Source organism: Symphalangus syndactylus, chromosome 21 (genome assembly GCF_028878055.3).
Source record: "Symphalangus syndactylus isolate Jambi chromosome 21, NHGRI_mSymSyn1-v2.1_pri, whole genome shotgun sequence".
Lineage (NCBI taxonomy): Eukaryota > Metazoa > Chordata > Mammalia > Primates > Hylobatidae > Symphalangus > Symphalangus syndactylus.
This window is the reverse complement of record NC_072443.2, coordinates 44,008,439-44,031,675: the sequence shown is the minus strand read 5'-3', so window position 1 is coordinate 44,031,675 and position 23,237 is coordinate 44,008,439. Positions and strand designations below refer to the sequence as shown.

At 46.9% G+C, this 23,237-nt stretch overlaps 1 protein-coding gene across 2 annotated transcripts in view; it reads left to right on the top strand.

The window, feature by feature from the left end:
* The window catches only part of GPR156 (G protein-coupled receptor 156), a 121,819-nt gene extending 104,774 nt beyond the window's left edge, over positions 1–17,045 (top strand). For both annotated transcript variants that reach the window (XM_055259891.2, XM_055259890.2), the window contains exons 8-10: positions 878–1,114; positions 8,800–8,958; positions 13,915–17,045. In XM_055259891.2, coding sequence (XP_055115866.2) covers positions 878–1,114; positions 8,800–8,958; positions 13,915–15,267 — 1,749 coding nt within the window. In that variant the 3' untranslated portion in view covers positions 15,268–17,045. The remainder of the gene's footprint in view (positions 1–877; positions 1,115–8,799; positions 8,959–13,914) is intronic.
* The last annotated feature ends 6,192 nt before the right edge of the window (positions 17,046–23,237 follow it).

The following is a 23,237-nucleotide window of genomic DNA, read 5'->3' as shown; positions in this document are numbered from 1 at the left end:
AAGGTGCTATGAGTTATTTTCTCCTTAGTACAAATGACAACTCTGAGAGCAGGTTTATATTCATAGGAAAGAGAAAAGAATAGGGCCCTGGGTTTCTTGTAGGGGAGCAAGAAATGTCACAAAAAGGGTGAGAACTGTAGATGGAGCTTTTGCTGCCTGTGCCTGCCCCACAGTCTTGCCTGGGTCCCAGCCTGCCTTTGTTCTCCCCTTTTTTTACCCTTCATCTCCCATAAACACTCACTGGCACGGAGCCGCTGCTAGCCTGTAGAGATCCTTTGTGTAAATTTTTTAAAGGTCCATCCCTTCTAGTCAGATGCAGTCTTGCAGGTGCAAGGCTTGGCAAGCAGATGGTGCCTTTGGGCAAATTAGAGAAAAGAGCCCCTTCCTCTGGGCACTGCCCCTGCTGTGGCACATGACTTGACAAGCAGATCAGAGGTCACTTTCAGCTTCCCTGTGCACCCTCAGCTTTGAACAGGGCAACACTGGACAATGGCTGTGGTAGCACTCATTACCAGAGGTTCTGTGGGCCCGCTGTCCTCCAAGTGCCCAACAGCTCTTTCTGTAGGGATACTAACCCACTCACATGATCCTGTCCTATGCCTTGTCTCAGAAGAGTCCTATTTAATAGCTGAGTTGCTGACTTCTGATAAACTAATTCTCAGCAAAGGAGAGGAAAATAACATTTATTAAGTACCTAGTAGGTATAAGGGGCTGCCCTGAGGGTTTTCTTATGTGATATCTTAGTAAATCCTCATAGCAGTCCTTAAGGTAGGTATTATTATCCTAATTTTACAGATGAGGAAATTGGTTGCAAACCTACTGCTCGTTGACCTCTTGTTCCACTTCTCTGAGCCTCCGTCACCTCTTCACCCCCCAGGGCCTGCTCCTGCTGTATGGTGCCTACCTGGCTGGCCTGACTGGCCATGTCAGCTCCCCTCCTGTGAATCAGTCCTTAACCATCATGGTGGGGGTCAACCTCCTTGTACTGGCTGCTGGGCTGCTTTTTGTAGTCACCAGATACTTGCACTCCTGGCCCAACCTGGTCTTTGGACTCACATCTGGAGGGATCTTTGTTTGTACAACTACAATCAACTGCTTCATCTTCATTCCCCAGGTATGGATTTTGCAGGGCTGGTCCTCTTAGTCACTCTAGAGTTTTTCACTGGCAAATTGCTCATTTTGTTTTCTACTGATACCTTTCCATGCCACTTGCTGGAGAGTCAGAAAGCAGACAGGGGATCCTAGTGAGCTGGTTGCCTTTGTCCTTCCTCACTGTCCTGGTCAGCAAGGGGGTCAGGCCAGAGTGGTCCAAGCAGTGGTGGCAGCCCCTGTTTGCACTCTTCACACATGTGATGCCTGTCCCTTGGGGGGGCTGCCTTGCAGTGTTGCTTTTCCACCCACCTTCTGGTCTGCTGCACTCGTTCCCCATCCTCCCCTCATTTCCATCATGTTATTAATATTTCTTTCACTAGCCTGGGAGCAAGGAACCTTTATATTTTTCCAATTGGGGATTGCAGACTCACAGGAAAAAATCCATTTGGATGGAACTTTATGATTCAAAATGCTTTTCCTTTCTTTTTATTGGAGGAAAATATAGAACATTTCTCTGCTTTTTACAATAAAGAGAGGTAGAAACTAAATAAAAATATGTTTCATCTTATGGGGATTTTAAAAAATCAAATGAGAGAGGAAGACAAAAGCAGAAATAGTCAGATAGCAAAGAAGAAAGGGAGTCAGAGGGAATGGAGAAGGAATCCTAGGCTCAGAAAGCAAAGGGATGTAGAATTGTTCATGCTACACCCCGGGGACCACCGAGCCACATATATCTAGGTTAATGAACTTGGCACTAGGTACTTTCTTGTTTCCCTCCTAGTTCTCCTTTTCTTCCTTCTGAGGCCTCCTTCATCCCACTCCTCCTTCAAGACCCTGTCCTGATTCCCATTGCAGCTTCCAGTTGACTGTAAACTAATTCCTCATGATGGAGCTAACTGATAACGTAAGTGTTGGCTGATGGCACGTTACAGTGTATTTGTGAAAGGGAAGAGTGCACTTTGGGGCATGATGGTATGACACAGGCATAGCCCTGTTACGATTCTTCTCTATCACAAATCCTCATTACAGTACTCAACAGAATACATAAATATGGAAAAATCTGCAGCAGCAGCACTAGAAACGATGGATGGATATTGCCTCTGTGCCAGAAACTGGAGGAATTTTTGCCAAATCTTAATGCTGTAAAAACTGGAATGAAGGAAGCCATTTAGAGCTGAGGCTTGTTTGTCTGGGATGAGGCAGAAATGGGCTCTGAGAAGCAAGGACTCTTTCTCCCTGGCAGACGGAGCAGAGGGGTGCGGCGGGGGGGGGTGTGGGGGGAAGGGTAGGCAGGTGCCTTTTGGGAAGCCCACCCCTTAGGCCCTGCAGCTAAAATTGTTGGATTGGTAGCCATCGACAATGCAGAGAACTGGTGCTGAAGGGTACAGGGCAGTCCTGATTCCATAAACAAGCAAGCCCTGCCTGACAGCAGACTACCTGTTGACTGTCAGGGCAGAGAGGTCTGGTTGACCGATTACTGGCAGAGGAAAAGGACGAGTTTTTGTAAAAATAAGTACCCTTCAAGGGTAAACTCTGGCCAGGCACAGTGGCTCACACCTGTAATCCCAGCACTTGGTGAGGCTGAGGTAGGCGTATCACTTGAGGTTAGGAGTTCGAGACCAGCCTGGCCAACATGGTGAAACTCTGTCTCTACTAAAAATATGAAATTAGCTGGGCATGGTGGTGCACGCCTATAATCCCAGCTACTCGGGAGGCTGAGGCAGGAGAATCGCTTGAACCCGGGAGGCAGAGGTTGCAGTGAGCCGAGATTGCACCACTGCCCTCCAGCCTGGGCGACAGAGCTGCTAACCCCTTTCTTCCTTGCTTGCCTGCACTATAGAGACAGCAGCAGCTAGACTCTTCTTTTGCCAGCTTCCCATAGAGATAGGAGTGCCTATATGACACCATTTTGAACACTAGAGGTTTTCTGAGAAGCTTCCGAGAAGGCTTTTGCTTTCCTGAAAAAGATGATAAGCATAGCTAACATCACCCTTTTTACCTTCTTCTTGCCTTGAATGTACGTGATTCCTAGAGCTATGGCAGCTCTCTTGTGAACATGAGGAAAAGACTAAGAGAATATAGTTATAATACTAGGAAAATACAGCTCTTTCCATGTAAGACTATAAATTCTGGAGGAAATGATCTATGAAGGGAATCTGCAGTTCACAAGAAGAGGACTACAAATGTCTAAAGATTTAGAGAAGCTGCCTTCCTCTGAAGAAGTGTTTAGAAGATACCGGACTTGTCAATAGAATTCAAAGGATATTGTCTCTTTTCAACTAAAGCAAACTATCATGAAAAAAACCTAATCTTAATAAAATATTGAATAAGGATTAAAAATATAGTATTAAATTTAAAATCCCAATAGAAGCATTGACTGGGCAATTAGACACTACAAAATATTGAATTAGTGAATTACTTTAAGGAAACAGAAAATAAGGAAACAAATGAGAGACTAGATAAGAAAATATGGAAAACGGCCAGGCACAGTACCTCATGCCTGTAATCCCAGCACTTTGGGAGGCCGAGATGGGCGGATCACCTGAGGTCAGGAGTTCGAAACCAGCCTGACCAACATGGTGAAACCCCATCTCTACTAAAAATATAAAAATTAGCTGGGTGTTGTGGCATCCACCTGTAATCCCAGCTTCTAGGGAGACTGAGGCAGGAGAATCGCCTGAACCCAGGAGGCAGAGGTTGCAGTGAGCCAAGATCACGCCATTGCACCCCAGCCTGGGCAACAAGAGTGAAAATCTGTCTCAAAAAATAAAATAAAATAAAATAAAATAAAAAGAAAAAAATAAAATATTGAAAACATCTAGGAATACAATTGAGAGCTGATAGGAGTCTCTGAAAGAGAACAAAATAATTTGGGGCAGAAGTCATTATCAAAGAGCTATCAGAGGAAAGCGTTTCTGAACAAACAAAGCCTTGGTCAGAAAACTGAATGAACTGGCAATCTCCATGATGGCGCCCTGCTTATGGCTCCTCTCTCCATCCTCACCTCTCACCACTGCCCTCTTGCATCCTAAGCCTCAGCCACATCACTTCTGCTTTGCCTGGTGTTTGAGTCCTCAGCAGCTAGGACAGTTGTGACATCTGGGTACCCTACACACTAAAATGCAGGATGAAGTGCTGCTTGAAATCTGCCTTCCAGGTTTTCACTAAGCAACAAACACTTGATTTGTTGAATTAGGAATGGAAATGGAATGATTATGAGGTACAGGAATTGGGTGGATGGACAGCGCTGGCCTTGCTCTCCTTCTGTCTCGCTCCCTCTTTCCCTCCTTGCTTTCTTAAACTTCCTTTCTCTTACTCTGTCTTTCCTCTTCCATTTTCTCCCTTGTGTTTTTGTTTTTTTTTTCTCCTCTGGAATTAACTGACCATTATGTGAAACTAAAAAATATGTTTTGTAGTCTGTTGTATTTTAGGTTTAGAAGGTAGGTAGTTCTTTTTCAAAATATAAAAGAAACTGAGGTTTGTTAGGTTTCTGTGTGTTCCCCTCTGGCTCAGAGGTCTTTGGTAGAAGAACGATTCTCCCTGTGATACTTGCACTGTGTATTCCTAGAAGAGAATTTGGGAAAGTAATTTGAGTAAATTTGGGAAAGTGCGTGAGGGGAACTATCTGGGTAGGGGTTGGGGGTTGCAGCAAAACGGGGTTCCTTCTTGCCAGTGAGCTTTCAGACAGGACTATGATGGTAGGGGTTTGTGAAAGCAAAGGCACAGATACCCCCAGGGCAGCGAGGCAGTGCCAGAGAGCGGGTGAAATGGATGACATTACTAAGGAGACAAGGGGCCCAAGAAGCCTTCTTTACACAGGCACTCAGGAAATGCCTGAGTGTTTATGCCAAGCACTGAGGTCATCACTAGAAGTCAGCCAGCCGCTGCTGTTCTGACCTGAATATGACCCATCCCCAGCCCTCTGCTCCCTCAGAGAGGCAGGCAAGTCCTAAGGTAGGACATTGTTTTCTCTCTCCTCTAACCCCCAAAGCATTTCATCTGCTCCTCCCTGAAGATGCGCAGGCCTTTCTGATCTGCCTTATAATTATATGTATATGTCCCAGCACCCTACTAGACCAGTGAGCATTTTAAAGAAAGCTTCCTTCATTTGTTCATGCATGCATCCATCCATCCATTTATTAACTGCTGGGAACATGCACTTAAACACAGGGCCCACCTCTAGGTCTAGTGGGGAGCAAACATGAAAGGAATTATCATACATGGGTTAAGAGCTTTGAGAAAGGCCTTCCCCAGCCCATCTGAGAACTTGGTGGCACCTTCTCAGAAAATGAGGCTGGGTGTGGTGGCTCATGCCTATAATCCCAGCACTTTTCAAGGCTGAGGTGGGTGGATCGCTTGAGCCCAAGAGTTCCAGACCAACCTGGTCAACATGGTGAAACCTGGTCTCTACAAAAAATGCAAAAATTGGCTGGACGTGGTGGCTCACGCCTGTAATCCCAGCATTTTGGGAAGCCAAGGCAGGCAGATCACCTAAAGTCAGGAGTTTGAGACCAGCCTGGCCAACATGGTAAAACCCCATCTCTACTAAAAATACAAAAAATTAGCTGGGTGTGGTGGTGGGCGCCTGTAATCCAGCTACTTGGGAGGCTGAGGCAGGAGAATCGCTTAAACTGGGAGACAGAGGTTGCAGTGAGCTGAGATTGTGGCACTGCACTCCAGCCAGAGACAGAGTGAGACTCTGTCTCAAAAAATAAAAGGCAAAAATTAGCCAGGCATGGTGGTGCATGCCTCTGGTCCCAGCTACCCAGGAGGCTGAAGTAGGAGGATCACCTGGGCCTGGGAGGTTGAGGCTGCAGTGAGCTGTGATTGTGCCACTGCACTCCAGACAGAGTAAGACCCTGTCTCAAAAAAAAAAAAAAAAAAAGGAAGGAAGGAAGGGAGAGAGGGAGGGAGGGAGGGAGGGAGGAATGAAGGATGGAAGGAAGGAAGGAAGGAAGGAAGGAAGGAAGGAAGGAAGGAAGAAAGATGAGGTGTTTGAGCTCAGTCTTGAAGGAAACATAAGAGTTCATTGAAGAGATGGGGGAAAGTAGGTGGCATTTCTGATGGAATAACATGACCAGAGGCAGGGAGGCTAGAGAGAGAGTAGGTATGTTTGGTGCACCACAGTCTTTGTTATTTTTGAAACACAAATGGAAACCGGGGGAGAATGACAAGACTGGGGAGAGACACACCTGGGGAGCTTCTGAGGCCCTGCTGGACCCTGTTAAAGAGTTGACATTTAGTCCCACTGTATTAGTTTCCCACTGCTGCTATAACAAATTCCCACAAGCTTAGTGGCTTAAAATAATACAAATTTATTATCTTAAAATTTTGGAGGTCAGAAAGCTGAAATAGGTCTTATTTGGCTAAACTTGAGTTGTCAGGAAGTCTGTATTCCTTCTAGAGATGCAAGGGGAAAATCTGTTTCCTTGTCTTTTTCAGCTTCTAGAGGCCGCCTGCATTCTTGTGCTTATTGTCCCCTCCTCCACCTTCTGAGCCAGCCAAGTTCAAATCTGCCAGAAGAGATTCAGATCTCTCTCTCTCTCGCCCCTGTTTCCATTGTCACATCTCCTTCTCCAACTCTGGCCCTCCTCCCTCACTCCTATAAGGATTCTTGCGATTACATTGGGCCCACCTGGATAATCCAGAATAATCACCCCTCTTGAAATCCTTAATCACATTTGCAAAGTCCCTTTTGCCACATAAGGTCACATATTCACAGGCTCCAGGAATTACAATGAGAGTGAACATCTTTGAGAAGCCACTGTTCAGTCTGCCACACCCCCATAGCCCAGAGGCTCAGAAAACCAGAATCTGCCTGTCCTTCTGGAGGAAGGCAGAGGAGAGGCCCTGAATTGTGAAATTCATAGCTGGATCCCAGAAACCGTGAAGGGTTGAGCCTTAAGGACCAGTATCTTCACAAATGAGGAATGAAGGGCTAGAGTAATCAAGGGGTATCTTGGCTCCACTTGGCCAATTTAGGGAGAGAAAGACCAAAAGCCCTGGGAGGGCCCTTACGCCAGTGCTGAGCTGCTCCTTTGCCAGCCCTGCAGAGAGGCCTCAGTCTGGGCGTGCTGGGGGAGATGAAGAAAAAGCTGTACTGCAGCACTGCCAGGGTCAGTGCAAGGAGAATAACCTTAGGAGGTCTGATTCATCCACCCAAGGCCACAGATGACCTTGTGGTATTGGCTCCAGTAGCTCCCAAGTAGGATGGTGAGCTGAGAGCATCCTTTTGTGGGGAGGTGACCTTCAAGAAGGGCATCTGAGAGGGGAGGTACCAGGCCTGACCCAACACAGGTCACACAGACTCCTGGTGCCATGATGGACTCATCATGAGTCAGCAGGGGACCCAAGAGGACTTGGGTGATAATATCAATTTCAATGGCATTGAAATTGATGGCAGGATTCAGAATCGTATCTGAGATTTACAAAATTTGGTTTACACTCCATGGTCGGAGCTTAATAAATGTTTGATGGATGAGTAAAGAAATCCCAGGTTCCCTTTGAGGCTACCCATAGACACTGCAGCATCATTTCTAGAATCAAGGTCCCAGAGTCCCCAGTGTCCATCACTAGGACACTTAGTTATGGGGATTCCTGAGGGGAAAACAGAGGCCTTCCCCACTGTGGCTTCCTGCGTCACTCACATTACTATCATTCGGTGGGTCAGCAGTGCCCCACAGACTCAGGCAGAGGCTCTTGTTTCTATGTTCAGCTTCATCCCTGTTAAACTAAACCAGCCCATGCTTCTGCAGAGTGTTCCTCAAGACCAGTTTCTCCTGAAGAGCTTTCCCTGGACTGCCACCGTTAACAGTCTCTCTCTTCATCAACCGAGTGAGGACATAGACATGGCACAGTGTCCTGCTTACAGCTGTGGTTCTGCTGCTAAGTGGCTGTGTAAGCTTAGACACAGCACTCCTGAGCCTTTCCTAGTTTGTCAAAGAAACTAGGTGATGAGCTAGAGCATCCTGATGTGGCTAGGGGGCTGCCCTCAAAGGCTCTCTGAGCCTTGATTATTGACTTGGGTTAGAAGTTCACCCAAAGGAACCGAATTTTCAATAGCAGCAAGCACATTGTTACTGAACAAATGAAAAATAATAGCTGCATACAACGAGGAAGTGTCTTTTGAAACTTATAGTGTTCAGATTGCTTAACCCCAGGATAGCTCCTAACTCTGGCTTTAGAATGTGGCGGTAGAAGATACTTCAGCTCTGGTTTTCTTTGATCAGTTTGGCAATGGGTAGGCAGGTGGGCTAAGGCTGTTCTATTTTATCTACCTGTCATATTCTTCCTCTGGAGGTTTGTGTTTGTTTTTAGGGTGTTTTGGGTTTTTTATTTTTTTAAGATTGGGTCTCACTCTGCCACCCAGGCTAGAGTACAGTAGCACAACAATAGCGCACAGTAGCCTGAAACTCTTGAGCTCAAGTGATCCTCCCACTTCAGCCTCCCGAGTAGCTGGGATTACAGGAGTGAGCCATTGCACCCAGTCCTTTGGCATTTTAAAAGTTATATAACCTTAACATTCTCTATACCTTTTGTCATTACCATCTTTGAGCCCTCCAGAGCAAAGTACATTTTAAGGAGAGAATAGCTCGTGCATGTGTGTATCTATGATAGTGTCATTCCTTGGTGTTTATGAGAAAGAGTGAGAGAATGTGATTCTGGATGTGTAATTAAATAAATAACATGTGTTCTTTTATCTAACAGCTGAAGCAATGGAAGGCATTTGAAGAGGAAAACCAAACAATCAGATGCATGGCCAAATATTTCAGCACTCCCAGCAAAAGCTTCCATACCCAGTATGGTGAGGAAGAGAACTGCCACCCGAGGGGAGAGAAAAGCTCCATGGAGAGGCTCCTCACAGAAGTAAGCTCTGCCCCTGCCTGGAAGATTCCCTGTAAAGGATCCAATCATGCATTGGTGGCCCCCAAGGCTCTTATTGCTAATGTTCTCTTTTCCTCTCATTCTCCCACTTCTCTTAACAGCCAGCAAAACCTCACCATTTCCACCGTGACATGCATCTACTTCATTCATTCAATGGACAGATGTATAATGAGTCACTCCTATGTGCCAGGCATTGTGCCAATGAACAATGAACAAAAGCATGGTTCCTACCCTCACAGAGCTCACAGTCTAGTGGAGGAAATAGAGATTCATTCATCAAGCAAACATATAATTATACATTGTCATAAGAATTATGAAAGAAAAATCAGAGTGGTAAGACAGAATAATGTGTGGTAAGGTCAAGAAAACATAACTTAGACCAGTCAGAAAAGACTCATTGAGCTGAGGGCTGAAGGTTAAGTACAAATTAGCCAGGCAAAGAGTACAGGGAGAAGTATTCCAAGCCATGGGAACAGCATTGTAAAGGCCCTGAAATGTGGTGGACACTAGCTTCCCTGTGATACCTTTTCTCTCTCTTTTTTTTTTTTTTTTTTTTGAGATGAGGCCTCACTCTTTTGCCCAGGCTGGAGTGCACTGGTGCCATCTTGGCTCACTGAAACCTCCACCTCCTAGGTTTAAGCAATTCTCCTGCCTCAGCCTCCCAAGTAGCTGGGACTACAGGCACACACCACCATGCTCAGCTAACTTTTGTATTTTTAGTAGAGATGGGGTTTCACCATGTCACCCAGGTTAGTCTCAAACTCCTGACCTCAAGTGATCCACATGCCCCGGCCTCCCAGAGTGCTGGGATCACAGGCGTGAACCACCGTGCCTGGCCTCATTTTCTCTTTTTACATAGAGTAGTGTCTTCATGTCCAAGATCTCATGGCGTCCTTATTGTCTTTCCCAAGTACTGGCTACAGATCTCAATCAGCCCATCATCCCAGAAAGTCCAGGCATGTCTACAGATGGAGAAGGGGACTAAACAAGGGCTTCTGAATGTGATTGTAGCACCAAGGGAGAATGAGGCAGCTCCCCCGGGCTTCTTTCTTCTGTATTTGAGCCAGAGTTGGCCCCTCTCCCAGACTTGGGCAGTGTGGTGCAGGCTTGAAGAAAGCACATGGAAAAGTTTGAAGGCTTCATTGACTCAGGAAGAAGGCACAGGGCCCAGGGGAATTAGTATTTTGACACTAGCTGAATTACATTCCATATTTTTTTTCAGTTTAGAACCTATCTCAGGAGGTGTTATTTGGGAAACTGGGCTTTTTTTTTTAGGACTGCTGCCTAGGTATTAATAGTCCCTGATGAGAGGATAGTGTGATGGGGACCTAAAAAACACAACAGATGAAGGGACTCAGCACACCCAGGCACCCACCGTTCATGCCCCTCTATGGTTCTGGACCATTTTTGTCCAACAGAGTAACACCTCTCTATTTCTTTACTATTAAGTATTTCAAAGCCAGATTTGTTTCCACCTGGCAAGGGAGTAATATTGCCTTTGATACTCATGTGAAGTCTTCAAATAAGCATTCTTTTTTCCTGGCTACACAGAAAGCCAGAAACTTGGCAAGAACAGCCAGGATAGTTTTCATTCACAGTCAGCTGATGCTGGAACAGCCAAGTGGACTGACTCTTTAGCCTTATGGTAATTTGCAATGTGCTGTTTGTACTTCTGCCATGCTACCCTGTTTCCCACGCAGGGACTCAATCTGTTATATCCAAAAAGATGCTTTGAGTCTGCAGAGGAAGCCCTTCAATGGGCACAGGTGCACAAGTGGTAAGAAGCTGGCCTCCCCAGCGCACGCTACACCTGGAATGTCTTTCCCAGAACAGGGCAGAGAACCAGCAGCCAGTCCTAGGGCCCGGTGGCAGGTGTCAAGAGGTTCCAGCATCTGCATCCTCAGCTTCAGCATTGCCCGTTAGAGAAACATGAGTATCTCTCCTGCCTCAACATATGCACAGACCTTGACTCTGGCCCACGGTGTGCAGTGCCCTCCTGTGCAGGCCCCACTCCCCCACTCAGGCCTTCCTCTTACTTTCCCGTGATCTGGGCAGCCCATCTTCTCACGCTTTCCCCTCTTGCCCCTATAGCCAGGGGTTCCCCCAGAAGCTGTTTTGGACAGCATCTATCACTGACTTCCCTGACTAAGAGAAGGCGAGCAGATAGAACCTTCCACAAGGCTGAAGTGCTTTCTTCATATACTCTGCAGCCAAGTAAACAAACCTATTACTTTTCTTACCTGAACCATAGAAACAAGAGGCTGATTCCATGTCTCGTTATGGCCTGCCCCCTGTGAAACATGCGGGTGGATGTTTTGCTTCCCTCAATGTGCCAAAAATAATAATTAATAAGCTCATTGAAGTGCAGCTGCCGTGGTAGGTCAGATTTCAGTCTCATAATGGCAGTGCCTCACACCACACCTCTAATTAGTATGCAGCCATGGTAAAAACAGAGTCCCACTTCTTTTTCTGGAAGAAGGAAATTTTCTGTTTAGGTTGATGTTTCTAAATCTGTCACCAGCCAGCTTCAGATGTTTGGCTTGCTGGGAGAAGAGTATTCTTCACAACTCCATGTTTATAGTATCTTTCTATACTCAAAGGCGTTTATGGATAAGGCACAAAAAGGCGGCACTCGGATTTCACCCATGGGAGTAGTTGCCATCAGCCGATGGGTCCTTCCTAACTCTGTGAGTCTACAGAGGCCTCCAGAAGCCCACATGAGAATGTGCACGATGGGCTTTGGGAAGAGAGGCTGGTGGAAGAGGAAGAGAGTTGAGGTCTCCCCATGAGATCCTCAGAGAGATGCCTGGCACAGCCCAGGATCACAAACACCTGAGTGTTTCCCTGTTACTCATCCACTCTGCCCCTGGCAAGTCCTTGAGTCATCTGCACTCACCCAGCAACACCCAGACCTCACCACTCTGCAGGTAGAGGGAAGGGAGGGAGGACAGGCATGCATGTGCTCAGCTGAAAGTCCCTTCCACCTTACTCACCAGTCCCTCACTGGCCCTGGACTCTCTTCTGATGGTAAAAGAAGTAGACTTAACCAGGGTGAAACTAGCAATACCAACTATCAGAAAAATCACCTTCCCACTTCCACAAGGGGAGCAGTGCCTCTGCTTGGAGAGTTGCTAGTCAGAATATTGGACTATTTTGCTTAAGCTACTGCTCCCTTAAAGGATCATTTCTAGGCAACTCTCCCATGTAAACCTGAGATGAAACCACAGGTTCACTCCATAACTAGTAGTCCTAGTTAGCTGTTATGGACTGGTATAACTAGGCAATTTGTACTGGTTATCCTAACACAGGGAACATCTTTTTGTTTCTAGGGTATAATAAATGGAGGTCCAAATGCTCATGCCCAGCTCCTAAAGATGATAGTAACAAAGAGGTAGCATTTTGGTGTTCAGACAAGCACTTTCTAGAACATTTGCTTACATTATTGCCTTCCCAGAACCCTTGACCCCATGTCATCTGCCCCAAGTCCAGACGTTCCCTGTGAATATCTCCTCCCTGCTCTGCCTTCGAGGATCAGAAGTTTCCAGAGGTGGACACAGAATCTGAACTAGAGAATCAGCTGCTGCACCGCAGAAAGATGTCTGGGCTGCAGTCGCTCCCTGCAACCCACTGCCAACACTCCTATTCCTACTTCATGCCCCACAATCTCACAGTTAGAACAGGCACACCTCTGCAACTCTCACCTGCCAGCCCTCTCCGGCACAACTTGTTTACCAGCTAACATCCACGCAGCGAGTAGGCAAGTCAGTAGCAGAACTGCCCTAGCCTCCTTCATCTCCTGAGCTCCATTCTAGGGCTGCTGAATCAAGCTAGCAGGGGCTTAGGCCCAACAATCCTTTCATTTCTTTGTGCTTCTTCAATAGTTCTGATGCTTGCACTCCTTTAGGTCAGTGGTTCCCAACATTTTTGGCACCAGGGACCAGTTCCGTGGAAGACAGTTTTTCCACAGACAGTGGTGGGGAGATGGTTTCGGGATGAAACTGTTCCACCTCAGATCATCAGACATTAGCTTCTCATAAGGAGTGTGCAGCCTAGACCCCTCACATGTGCAGTTCACAATAGGGTTTGTGCTCCTGTGAGAATCTAATGTCTCAGCTGATCTGACGGAAGCTCAGGTGGTAATGCTTCTTCACCCACCGCTCACCTCCTGCTGTGCGGCCTGGTTCCTAACAGTCCATGGACCAGTACCAGTCCATGGCCCAGGAGTTGGGGACCCCTACTTTAGGTGAAATCAACAGCTGATATTGCCACATGGTAGCTTTGGCCACTCACTCCCAGAGTTCCAGCCTAGGGAGGTGATAACACCAACCTGAGATTCTCTTTGGCCCCTCTCAGCTCCAATCTTATTTGATTGTCACAGGAATCTCCACCCTTCTCCTTGTTCTTCCCATTTTGTAGGCTGTTTAGTAAGAGGCAAAATACTTGTTCCCATACTTCTTCATCCCCTGGAGATATGCTTCACATTTATCTAAATTTTTACAAAAGTGTGATAAACTCCAAGTGGGACCATTCCAAACATTATTCAGCTCATACCTGCAGAGTGACCTGACCCTCTCAGTTCTGGGAAAGGTGAGAGGGCGCTGCAGTGGCCAGCAGGCACTCAGGCTGGGCCTCCTTGCTCTTCATAAGCAATGCCGCACAGTGTGGGGATGTAAGGAGAAGACCAAGATAATGACAATAAATCATGGTTGGCCTTTATTGAGCACCGTTTATGTCAGTTATTGTGCTAAGCACTTTACATGCATCAACTCATTTCACTGGGGGGAGGTACCTCCTCAGAACCTGAGGTCACCAGCCAATACATTGGAAGAACTGAGATTTCAGCCAAGGTTCTTCGAAAGCCACACCTTCTCCACCATGGTGGGCAATATGGAACCCTCAGCGGCATCTTTTGTTGATGGTTTTGCTTTTATTTTACAGAAAAATGCTGTGATTGAAAGCCTGCAGGAACAAGTAAACAACGCCAAAGAGAAGATTGTGAGGCTGATGTCAGCTGAGTGCACCTATGACCTCCCAGAGGGGGCTGCCCCACCTGCCTCTTCCCCAAGCAAGGACGTCCAGGCAGTAGCCTCGGTCCACACCCTGGCAGCTGCTCAGGTGCCTTCAGGTCGCCTCTCTGACTTTCAGAATGATCCTGGCATGGCTGCCCGGGATTCCCAGTGCACTTCAGGGCCCTCCTCATATGCACAAAGCATTGAGGGGCCTGGGAAGGACTCCAGCTTCTCCCCAGGGAAGGAGGAGAAGATATCTGACTCAAAAGACTTTCCTGATCATTTAGACTCAGGTTGTAGCCAGAAGCCATGGACTGAGCAAAGCCTGGGTCCAGAAAGAGGAGACCAAGTCCCCATGGACCCCAGCCAGAGTCTCCTACCAGGTAGAGGAGGCTCAGATCCCCAGAGACAGAGGCATCTGGAGAACTCAGAGGAGCCCCCAGAGCGGCGGTCACGAGTCAGTTCAGTAATCAGGGAGAAACTTCAGGAGGTCTTACAAGATCTGGGCCTGGGCCCTGAGGCTTCCCTCTCCACCGCCCCCTCTTGTCACCAGCAAACCTGGAAGAACAGTACTGCCTTCAGCCCCCAAAAGATGCCCCTCTCCAAGGAGCTGGGCTTTAGCCCTTACATGGTGAGGAGAAGGCGGGCAGCTCAGCGGGCCCGCTCACACTTTCCTGGCTCTGCACCCTCATCTGTGGGGCATCGGGCAAACAGGACTGTTCCTGGGGCACACAGCAGGCTACATGTGCAGAATGGGGACAGCCCCAGCCTGGCCCCGCAAACTACTGATTCCAGAGTACGAAGACCTTCTTCCAGGAAGCCTTCACTACCTTCAGATCCTCAAGACAGACCGGGTACCCTGGAGGGCAGCAAACAAAGCCAGACAGAGCCCGAGGGGGCTAGAGGGAACAAAGCAGCCTTTCTTCCCCAGCCTTCTGGTTCTGGCCGGGCCCCAAGTCCTGCTGCCCCATGCCTCTCCAAAGCCTCACCTGACTTGCCTAAACAGTGGCAGCTGTGGCCCCCAGTGCCCTCAGGCTGTCCTTCCCTGTCTTCTCAACACAGCTATTTTGACACTGAGTCCAGCAGCTCAGATGAGTTCTTCTGCCACTGCCACCGGCCCTACTGTGAAATCTGCTTCCAGAGCTCTTCTGACTCTAGTGACAGTGGCACATCAGACACTGACCCTGAGCCTACTGAGGGGCTGGATTCCTGGGAAAAGCTGTGGGCCCGCTCCAAGCCTATTGTGAACTTCAAAGATGACTTGAAACCCACGCTGGTGTGAAAAGCAACAGAGCTGGTCTAGACACGGAGGTCAGTCCAGGAGAAGCTGTACCAAGGCCCACAGGAGGAGAGCCAATTTCTGGTCTTTGGGGAACATATTAGTGCCCTGCATTTGACCAGCCCATACCATGTTTCAGCTAGGCTCACTGTGTTACTTTGAGCACTTCTTGATCTATAAAAAGAGGGGCATTACCTGTCCTGTTACTACCTCGCAGCCTTACTATAAAAGACTCCAGTTGAGTGACTATGAAAGATACTGACTCCTTGGATAAAAGGTGCTGAATGAACACATAGGATTTTCTGTCCAGGTCAGCCTACATTCTATAAAACTCTTACATTCAGATGGATGGCTGAATGGACAGACAGATGGAGAGATGCATGGGAAATTTCTGCAGAACCCGAGGTGTGGACTGTGACCCATCAAACTGGCCTTTTGGTGGACAGACCTACAAGGAAGATAAGTCTCCTACATCCTTGGGCCTCCCACTCCTGGAAGGCAGTGGTTTTATTTCTGCTGAATGTTGTGAACAGCACCTCCCTAGATTCCAGCTTCTGGCCAGACTCAGCTCAGAGCCACCCCTACACCACTATTTCTTGTTTGTGTCTTTCCACCATTATAGCACTTTACCCTCCTCTCTGAGACAGATCTCCATGCACCCACAGGCTTCCCAGATCTCTCCCCTGGGATCAGATGTACCTGAGGTCCTGACTGTCCCCACTGTCCCCTTGTCCTGTGGCTCATCCTCTTGATTCACCCAGTGATGCAGTTTTGTACTGGGGAGAGGCACACACCAGCATTTCTGTTGGGGTATGGGAGAACCTGTTGGTCAAGAGTGCTTTTGGTTCCATTGGGGTTACATGACTACCAATAGACACATAAACCTGGAAACCAAATGGAGAAATAAAAAGGAAGACATGAGGGACACGAAGACAGGAAAGAAAACAGGATTTGAATATTTCACTTGAGTCCAGCATAGTACTTGGCAATATCATATTTTTGTGATTCCTTTTGATAACCCTGTGAAGTAGACACTCTCATTTTCACAGACAGAGATTATGAGGCTTAGAGAAATGAGGCAGTTTCCCCCAACATCACACTGCTGGACAGAGACGTACGCACAGCTCCTGGAACTCAAGTAGGTGGGTTTTCCCGGGGACACATGGCTTCACTTGTTCTTCTGGGAGTGGCAGGTGATGCTTGGCAGACGAGACAACAAAGCAAGGCTCATGTAAGAAAGTTGGGATGTGTCCTCCTGTAGTCCAGAATAATAGACCTGGGTCCTCGCCTTAGGAAACGGGCCTCCACTTCCTCACTGCCACAGGCCACACTGGCACCTCCCAAGGGAGCTGAGGAGCTGGTGAAGGATGAGTGCCAGGAACTCAGCCACCACCAGAGCCACAGGGAGAGCACACCTGGGTCCACTGTGCTTATTGCTGAGCTGGCTGTCATGTCCAGTCTGTCCCCTGCCCCGAGTCCTGTGTGTACATCTGTGGGTGTGCACATGTTTGCATGAAGGAGTTGAGGCCTTATTAAATATGCTCAGAGGGGGGCATTTGGCTCTAAATGTATCATCAATTTATCATGGAATCTTGGGGGCTGCTGACACCCCTGGACTCTCCAGGCACTGAACCATGAGGCCCTCCTGGAAGCACAGCTTCTTCTGTCATCTACTTTTAAATAGGAATTTCCTAATTTATTCTGTGCATGGGTTTGCAGTTTCTTCTTGTGCTGTGTGTGTGCTGTCCAAGTGGTACCATAATAAAAGAGAAATTACTCCCGAGAGGAGTCTTTTCAGAAATTGTAATCTGGGGCTGGCCAGGAGGGGCCCGGAGAAGTCTGACCCACCCAAAGAAGGGGAACCAGAGAAGCCATCAGAGCTGCTGCCGGGCTACCCTGGGTCCCAGGGTACCTTCTACCAAAGTTCCATTTGAACAGATTCTTCTGTGCTCTCCCTAAGAAGCCTCTTATCCCAGAAACACTCCCTCAATGGACAGAGGAAACCCTGAAGACCCTGGACTCTTCCTGCCCCTGGGGGTCCTGTGGCTGGGCTTCCCCTCCTGCAGCTCCCTTCCTCCCAGCATGCCACCACTAGCAGCCCACCATTCATTCATGTAGACTCTAAATCTGGCAATCCTTCTAGCCTTCTCACTCTGTCTGCTTCTAGACCCTTAGTCCCACCATCCCAGCCCTTCTACATCTCCATCCTTCTGTTTAGAATTTTTTTTCCCACTTTGTGCCCTTGTGAATTATTCATCCTTCAAGGCTCAGGTGGAGCATACATTCTTTCTTCAGCCTTTCCCAGCCATCCCCAAAGAAAGTTGATTGATTCCCTAGTTAAATAAGGAAGGATGGGCTGGACGCAGTGGCTCACGTCTGTAATCCCAGCACTTTGGGAGGCCGAGGCGGCCGGATGACGAGGTCAGGATTTTGAGACCAGCCTGGCCAACGTGGTGAAACCCCGTCTGTACTAAAAATACAAAAATTAGCTGGGCGTGGTGGCACATGCCTGTAATCCCAGCTACTCAGGAGCCTGAGGCAGGAAAATTGCTTGAACCGGGAGACAGAGGTTGTACTAAGCCTAGATGGTGCCACTGCACTCAAGCTTGGGTGACAGAGTGAGACTCCGTTTCGAGAAGAAAGAAAGAAAGAAGAAAGAGAGAGAGAGAAAAAAAAAAAAAAAGAGGGAAGGCTGTCTTAGGGTCTGTATTTTGGACTCAACTATATAGAGGCTTCTGTTATCCATTTGACCTAGAATGACTTTGTAATCCTTGCCAGACCTGATTGAAATTTATCATTTTGTTCAGAAGCGATGTGCAGACACCATAACTGTGCTCAACAAAATGTTGCCACCAAATGTATCATTTACTCTGTGCATCACCCCTACCCTTCCCCGGCTCCTTTCCTAAATCTTTTACCTAAGATCAGTTAATCCAATGATGAAATCCTTAAAGGGCTGAATGTGCCATGACTTTTGGTGTGCTCTTGGTTGTTCTGCTCTTGAAGAAAGGGCAGTAAATTGTGCAAAGGAATCTTGGAGAAGTAAACATTGCCTCTGCTGCTGTCATCTGAGCTATACATGTCTCTGTTGGTCCTAAGGCATAGCATGGAGCCAGGCCTGATTCTAACCCCAGCATATGTCCTCTGCTGTTGAAAATCTTGGAATTTCAACATTTGGATTCCATCCTGATCCCAATGTTTTTCCCTGTCCTGGTCTGCCACAAACCCTCTTTCCTTAAAGGATCAACTTGGCCTTCCTAGAGTTCATAGAGGAGAAAAAAAGCATCAGAGGCAGGAGGCCTGTTTTTAAAGAATGATATCATTTTGAAAGAGGAAAAGAGAAAAGTCAATGCAAGTTCTATAAAATCTCTTCTGTATCTATGTTTATTGTATTGTCTTTACATGTGTTTCCTCCACAGATTCCAAGCTCCTGAAAGCATTGAGCATGTCTTCTCCATTTTTGTTCTCCTCTAGAGTAGCCATTAGAGATCTTTGCACAAAGTATACACTCAACAAATGCTAGATGGGTGGATTTCTGGGCAGATAAATGGGTGAAACAAAGGAAGGCAAAGCTTCTGTTTTGGGGCCAAAGTGGAGGAACAGGAGGAAAAACAGGCATCTGGTTCCACTGCCTTCCGATGAGTTAACAGCGTGAAACTACATCACCTACAGACCCAGGAGTAACTGAATTCTGAAAATGACAGTACTTTCAGTTTGTTGTGGGGTTGGGGAACAGGGCAATGAAGTTTGTGGAAGAGAAGCGCAAAGTTCTCGATAAAGTTCTTGTCTTAAAGACGTTTTCTTTGCAGGCTTGTTAATGAGTTACAAGCAGTATTAGTAAGAGACCTATTTGTCTCTATCACCAACAGCTTCCTGAGTCACCTTTCTCAGAACTCCAAACAAAACGGTTTCTCTATTCCCTCTGGCCACTGCACTTTTCCCAGTAACACAATCTGGGCTCTGTTAAGGAAGGGTTTGTTTATTTATTTATTTATTTATTTTTATTTTTTGAGATGGAGTCTCACTCTGTTGGCTTGGCTGGAGTGCAGTGGTGCGGTCTCAGCTCACTGCAACCTCCGCCTTCTGGGTTCAAGCAATTCTCCTGCCTCAGCCTCCCAAGTAGCTGGGATTACAGGCACCTGCCACCACACCTGGCTGATTTTTGTATTTTTAATAGAGATGTGGTTTCACCATGTTGGCCACGCTGGTCTCTAACTCCTGACATCGTGATCTGCCTGCCCCTGCCTCCCAAGAGGGAGGGTTTAATGCAGACAGTGGTGTTTAGGAGGCTGAAAGCAGGAGAGAGCTTATCACTTTGCCCTCAGAGTTTGCTTTCCCTATCCCTGGTACCCCCTCTGATGTCTTGCTCCTTGAAACATTCTTGACTTTAGCATTCCCCAGTCAAACCACATTTGAATAAGAGAACATCTTGAGATGTTTTGTTCACCACTTAAGTCACAAGAAGACAGGAAATGCCAATGTCACAAATCAAAACCTGTTGTGAACTTGAAAAGGTCTGTGTCAAGGTTTCCCAAGACACATTAGGCTCAGAGAATAAGTGGCTGGGAGACACCCTGGAAAGGTCTGTGGGTGACTAAGAAGAAAGCAAAAGTCTAGGAGAAAAAAAGGGAAGAAGGACAAGAAGTTCAGGCAGGGTCCCATGGCTCACGCCTGTAATCCCAGTGCCTTGGAAGGACAAGGCGGGAGGATTGCTTGAGCCCAGGAATCCCAGACCAGCCTGGGTAACAGAGTGAGAAACTGCCTCTACAAAAAATAAAAAATTAGCTGTGTGTGGTGGCTCATGCCTGTGGTCCCAGCTACTCAGGAGGCTCAAGCCGGAGGATCTCTTAAGCCTGGGAGGTTGAGACTGCAGTGAGTTATGATTGTGACACCGCACTCCAGCCTGGGTGACTCAATGAGACTTCAACTCAACAACAAAAAGGAAAAGGAAGAGGAAGAGGAAGAAGAAGAGAAGAGGAAGAGGAAGAAGGAGAAGAGAAGAAAAGAAGAGGAAGAAGAAGAAGTCCAAACAATAGAGAGAGAGAAGAGAGATGTGGTGAAGGAGGAAGCCAGTCAAAGAACAAAAGGCATCCTATGTGGACAGTTTGTGGCAATTGCCTCTCACATAAATAAATGTACTGACTCCAGTTCTAAGTTGAGAGGTGAGGCTTGCTTCTGCGAAGAATGGCAGAGATATCCTTGCAGAGTCCTTTCTTTAGGGCATGTGTGACTGTTTGTTCATTTCTCCACTTTTCCCGTTAAGACTGTGAGCTCTTTGAGCTTAGAACTTGTTATAATTATCTTGGAATCCAGTACCTAGCACTGTGCCTGGCACATGGTCAATGCCCAGCAAATGCTTGTCAAAAGAAAAGTCAATCAAGGGAGGAAGAATGGCCTCACCAGAACTGTCTTAAGGGGCACCCCAGGGAAGCACAGCTCACAAAAGTTCAAGTGGGAAGCCAGGCTTAGGTATCTCTTCAGCTTATGTGATGGATGGCAGTGTTGCTGCTTCACCTAAATTTAAATCCCCTGTGATAACATCTTGAACCCTTTGTGGAAAGAAGGCATTTTAGATGGGCTCTTTTCATTAATTTTTGTACAATAATTTTCGTACAATAATTTTCTATCCCCATTGCGATTTCTGGGCTTTAAGTCACCTGCATGACCATGTTGCTTTCAGCAAGTTCAGAACCTCTTTATGGCTCAAAGGCTCCCAACTGCCATCTGGGGTAACAACATTTACCTCATGAGGTTGTTATGAGGGCTAAATGAATTAATATTTGTAAAATGGTTTGAACTGTGCCTGGCACGTAGCAAGTTTCATATGTCTGTTGAATAAAAATAAGTAGATAAAAAGTCTTAGAAAGGAAAACACAGATTTATATGCAGAGATCCTCTTTATGTTTTCTTGTGTTACACCAAAATTCCTCATCTTGGTCTTCAATTTGTTCCTGAGGAAAGAGATCTGGAAAAGCAAGGATAGCCTTTTGGCTCAGCCCACTTTTGGGGAAATAGAATTTTCTGCCTGAACCCATCTGAGCCAGGTGCATTTACTATAGGGAGCACATCCACCTGCAGAACTCAAATATCAGGGTGAGGCCAGAAGGAAAGGTGTAGTTGGAAAGCCAGGAAATTAGATTTTTTCTTTTAATATGGAGCCAAGAGACACTAATTTCCTTAGTAGAAATATTATGCACTTTGGCTGGGTGCAGTGGCTCATGCCTGTAATCCCAGCAATTTGAGAGGCCGAAGAGGGTGGATCACCTCAGGTCAGGAGTTTGAGACCAGCCTGGCCAATATGGTGAAATCCCGTCTCTACTAAAAATACAAAAATTAGCCAGGCATGGTGGCTTGTGCCTGTAATCCTAGCTACTCAGGAGGCTGAGGCAGGAGAATCACTTGAACCCAGGAGGTAGAGTTTGCAGAGAGCTGAGATCGCACCACTGCACTCCAGCCTAGGTGACAGAGCAAGACTCTGTCTCAAAAAAACAAAAACAGAAAGAAAAAGAAATATTATGCACTTTGTAATAGAAGAAAATATATGTAAGATATCTGCTATGCACCACTTAATACTCATCTTATTTAATATTTATAACCACCTAGCAAAGTAGTTATTGACTCTGTTTCACAGATGAGGAAACTTTAACCGGGAGAGGTTAGGTCACTTGCCAAAAATCACACAACTGGTTAGAGGCAGAGACTGAGTTTGCACTGAAATTTGACTTCATTCCAAAGCCTTTTGTGGACTCCCTAAAGCTGGTTACAGAGCATGTGCTACAGGCATGCTACCAGAAGACAGAAGGAATTTCAACCCGGCAGGGCAGGGACCCAGCCTGAGGTTTTCTTAGGACACCAAGGTTTCCTTAGGAAAAGCAAGCTGGTCTGGTTCTGTAAGCATATTGCAAAACTCTCCATTGCTGAGTCATTGCATCAGCGTCCTGGAGGCTGGAAGGGAGCTCCCTAAAGCTACCTGGTCCTCCTCAGTTTCAGAAAGCTCAATGCCAAATACAGGTGATACTGACAGCAAGCAGTCTCCCTGTTTAAAAAGACCACAGTCAGTCCTGCAAACTGAAAAACTTCTCAAGGATTGTGCTTTGTAAGTGGCACAAAAAGATGATTCTGGGCAAGAGACCCAGAAGACCCTGTGACAAATGGAAACAGTGCCACTCTCAGATCTACTGAGCTGAGGGAAGAGCCACAGAATCTTTCTTTTTTTTTCTTTTATTTATTTTTTATTTTTATTTTTATTTTATTTTTTGGAGATGGAGTCTCACTCTGTCACCTAGGCTGGAGTGCAGTGGCGCTATCTTGGCTCACTGCAATCTCCGCCTCTCAGGTTCAAGTGATTCTCGTGGCTCAGCCTCCCGAGTAGCTGGGATTACAGGTGCCCACCACCACGCCCAGCTAATTTTTGTATTTTTAGTAGAGATGGGGTTTCGCCATATTGGCAAGACCGGTCTTGAACTCCTTAACTCAGGTGATCCACCTGCCTTGGCCTCCCAAAGTGCTGGGATTACAGGCGTGAGCCACTGAGCCTGGCCCACAATCCCTTTTCAATTCAAACCCACTTTGCTAGAAAAATCTTCATTCCTCCCTACTTCCTGCAGGATGAAATCTCACCTTGGTTTGGGGCTTGAAATCTCATTTTCCCCACTAGACTGTGAGCTCTTTGAGCCTAGAACTTGTTATAATTATCTTGGAATCCCCCACACCTAGCACTGTGCCTGGCACATGATCAGTGCCCAGCAAATGCTCGTCAAAAAAGAATTAATCAAGGGAGGAAGACTGGTCTCACCAGAACTGTCTTAAGGGGGACCCCAGTGAGGCACAGCTCACCCTCCCACTAAACTTACCTAAAACTCTCCTTGTTCCTGCCAGCTGGGTTTGCTGTCTGTATCTGGGGCATACCTAGGCCCAGATCAGGCTCAACACTTTTGTTCACACCAGCCGCTTTCTCCTTCATTCTAACTACC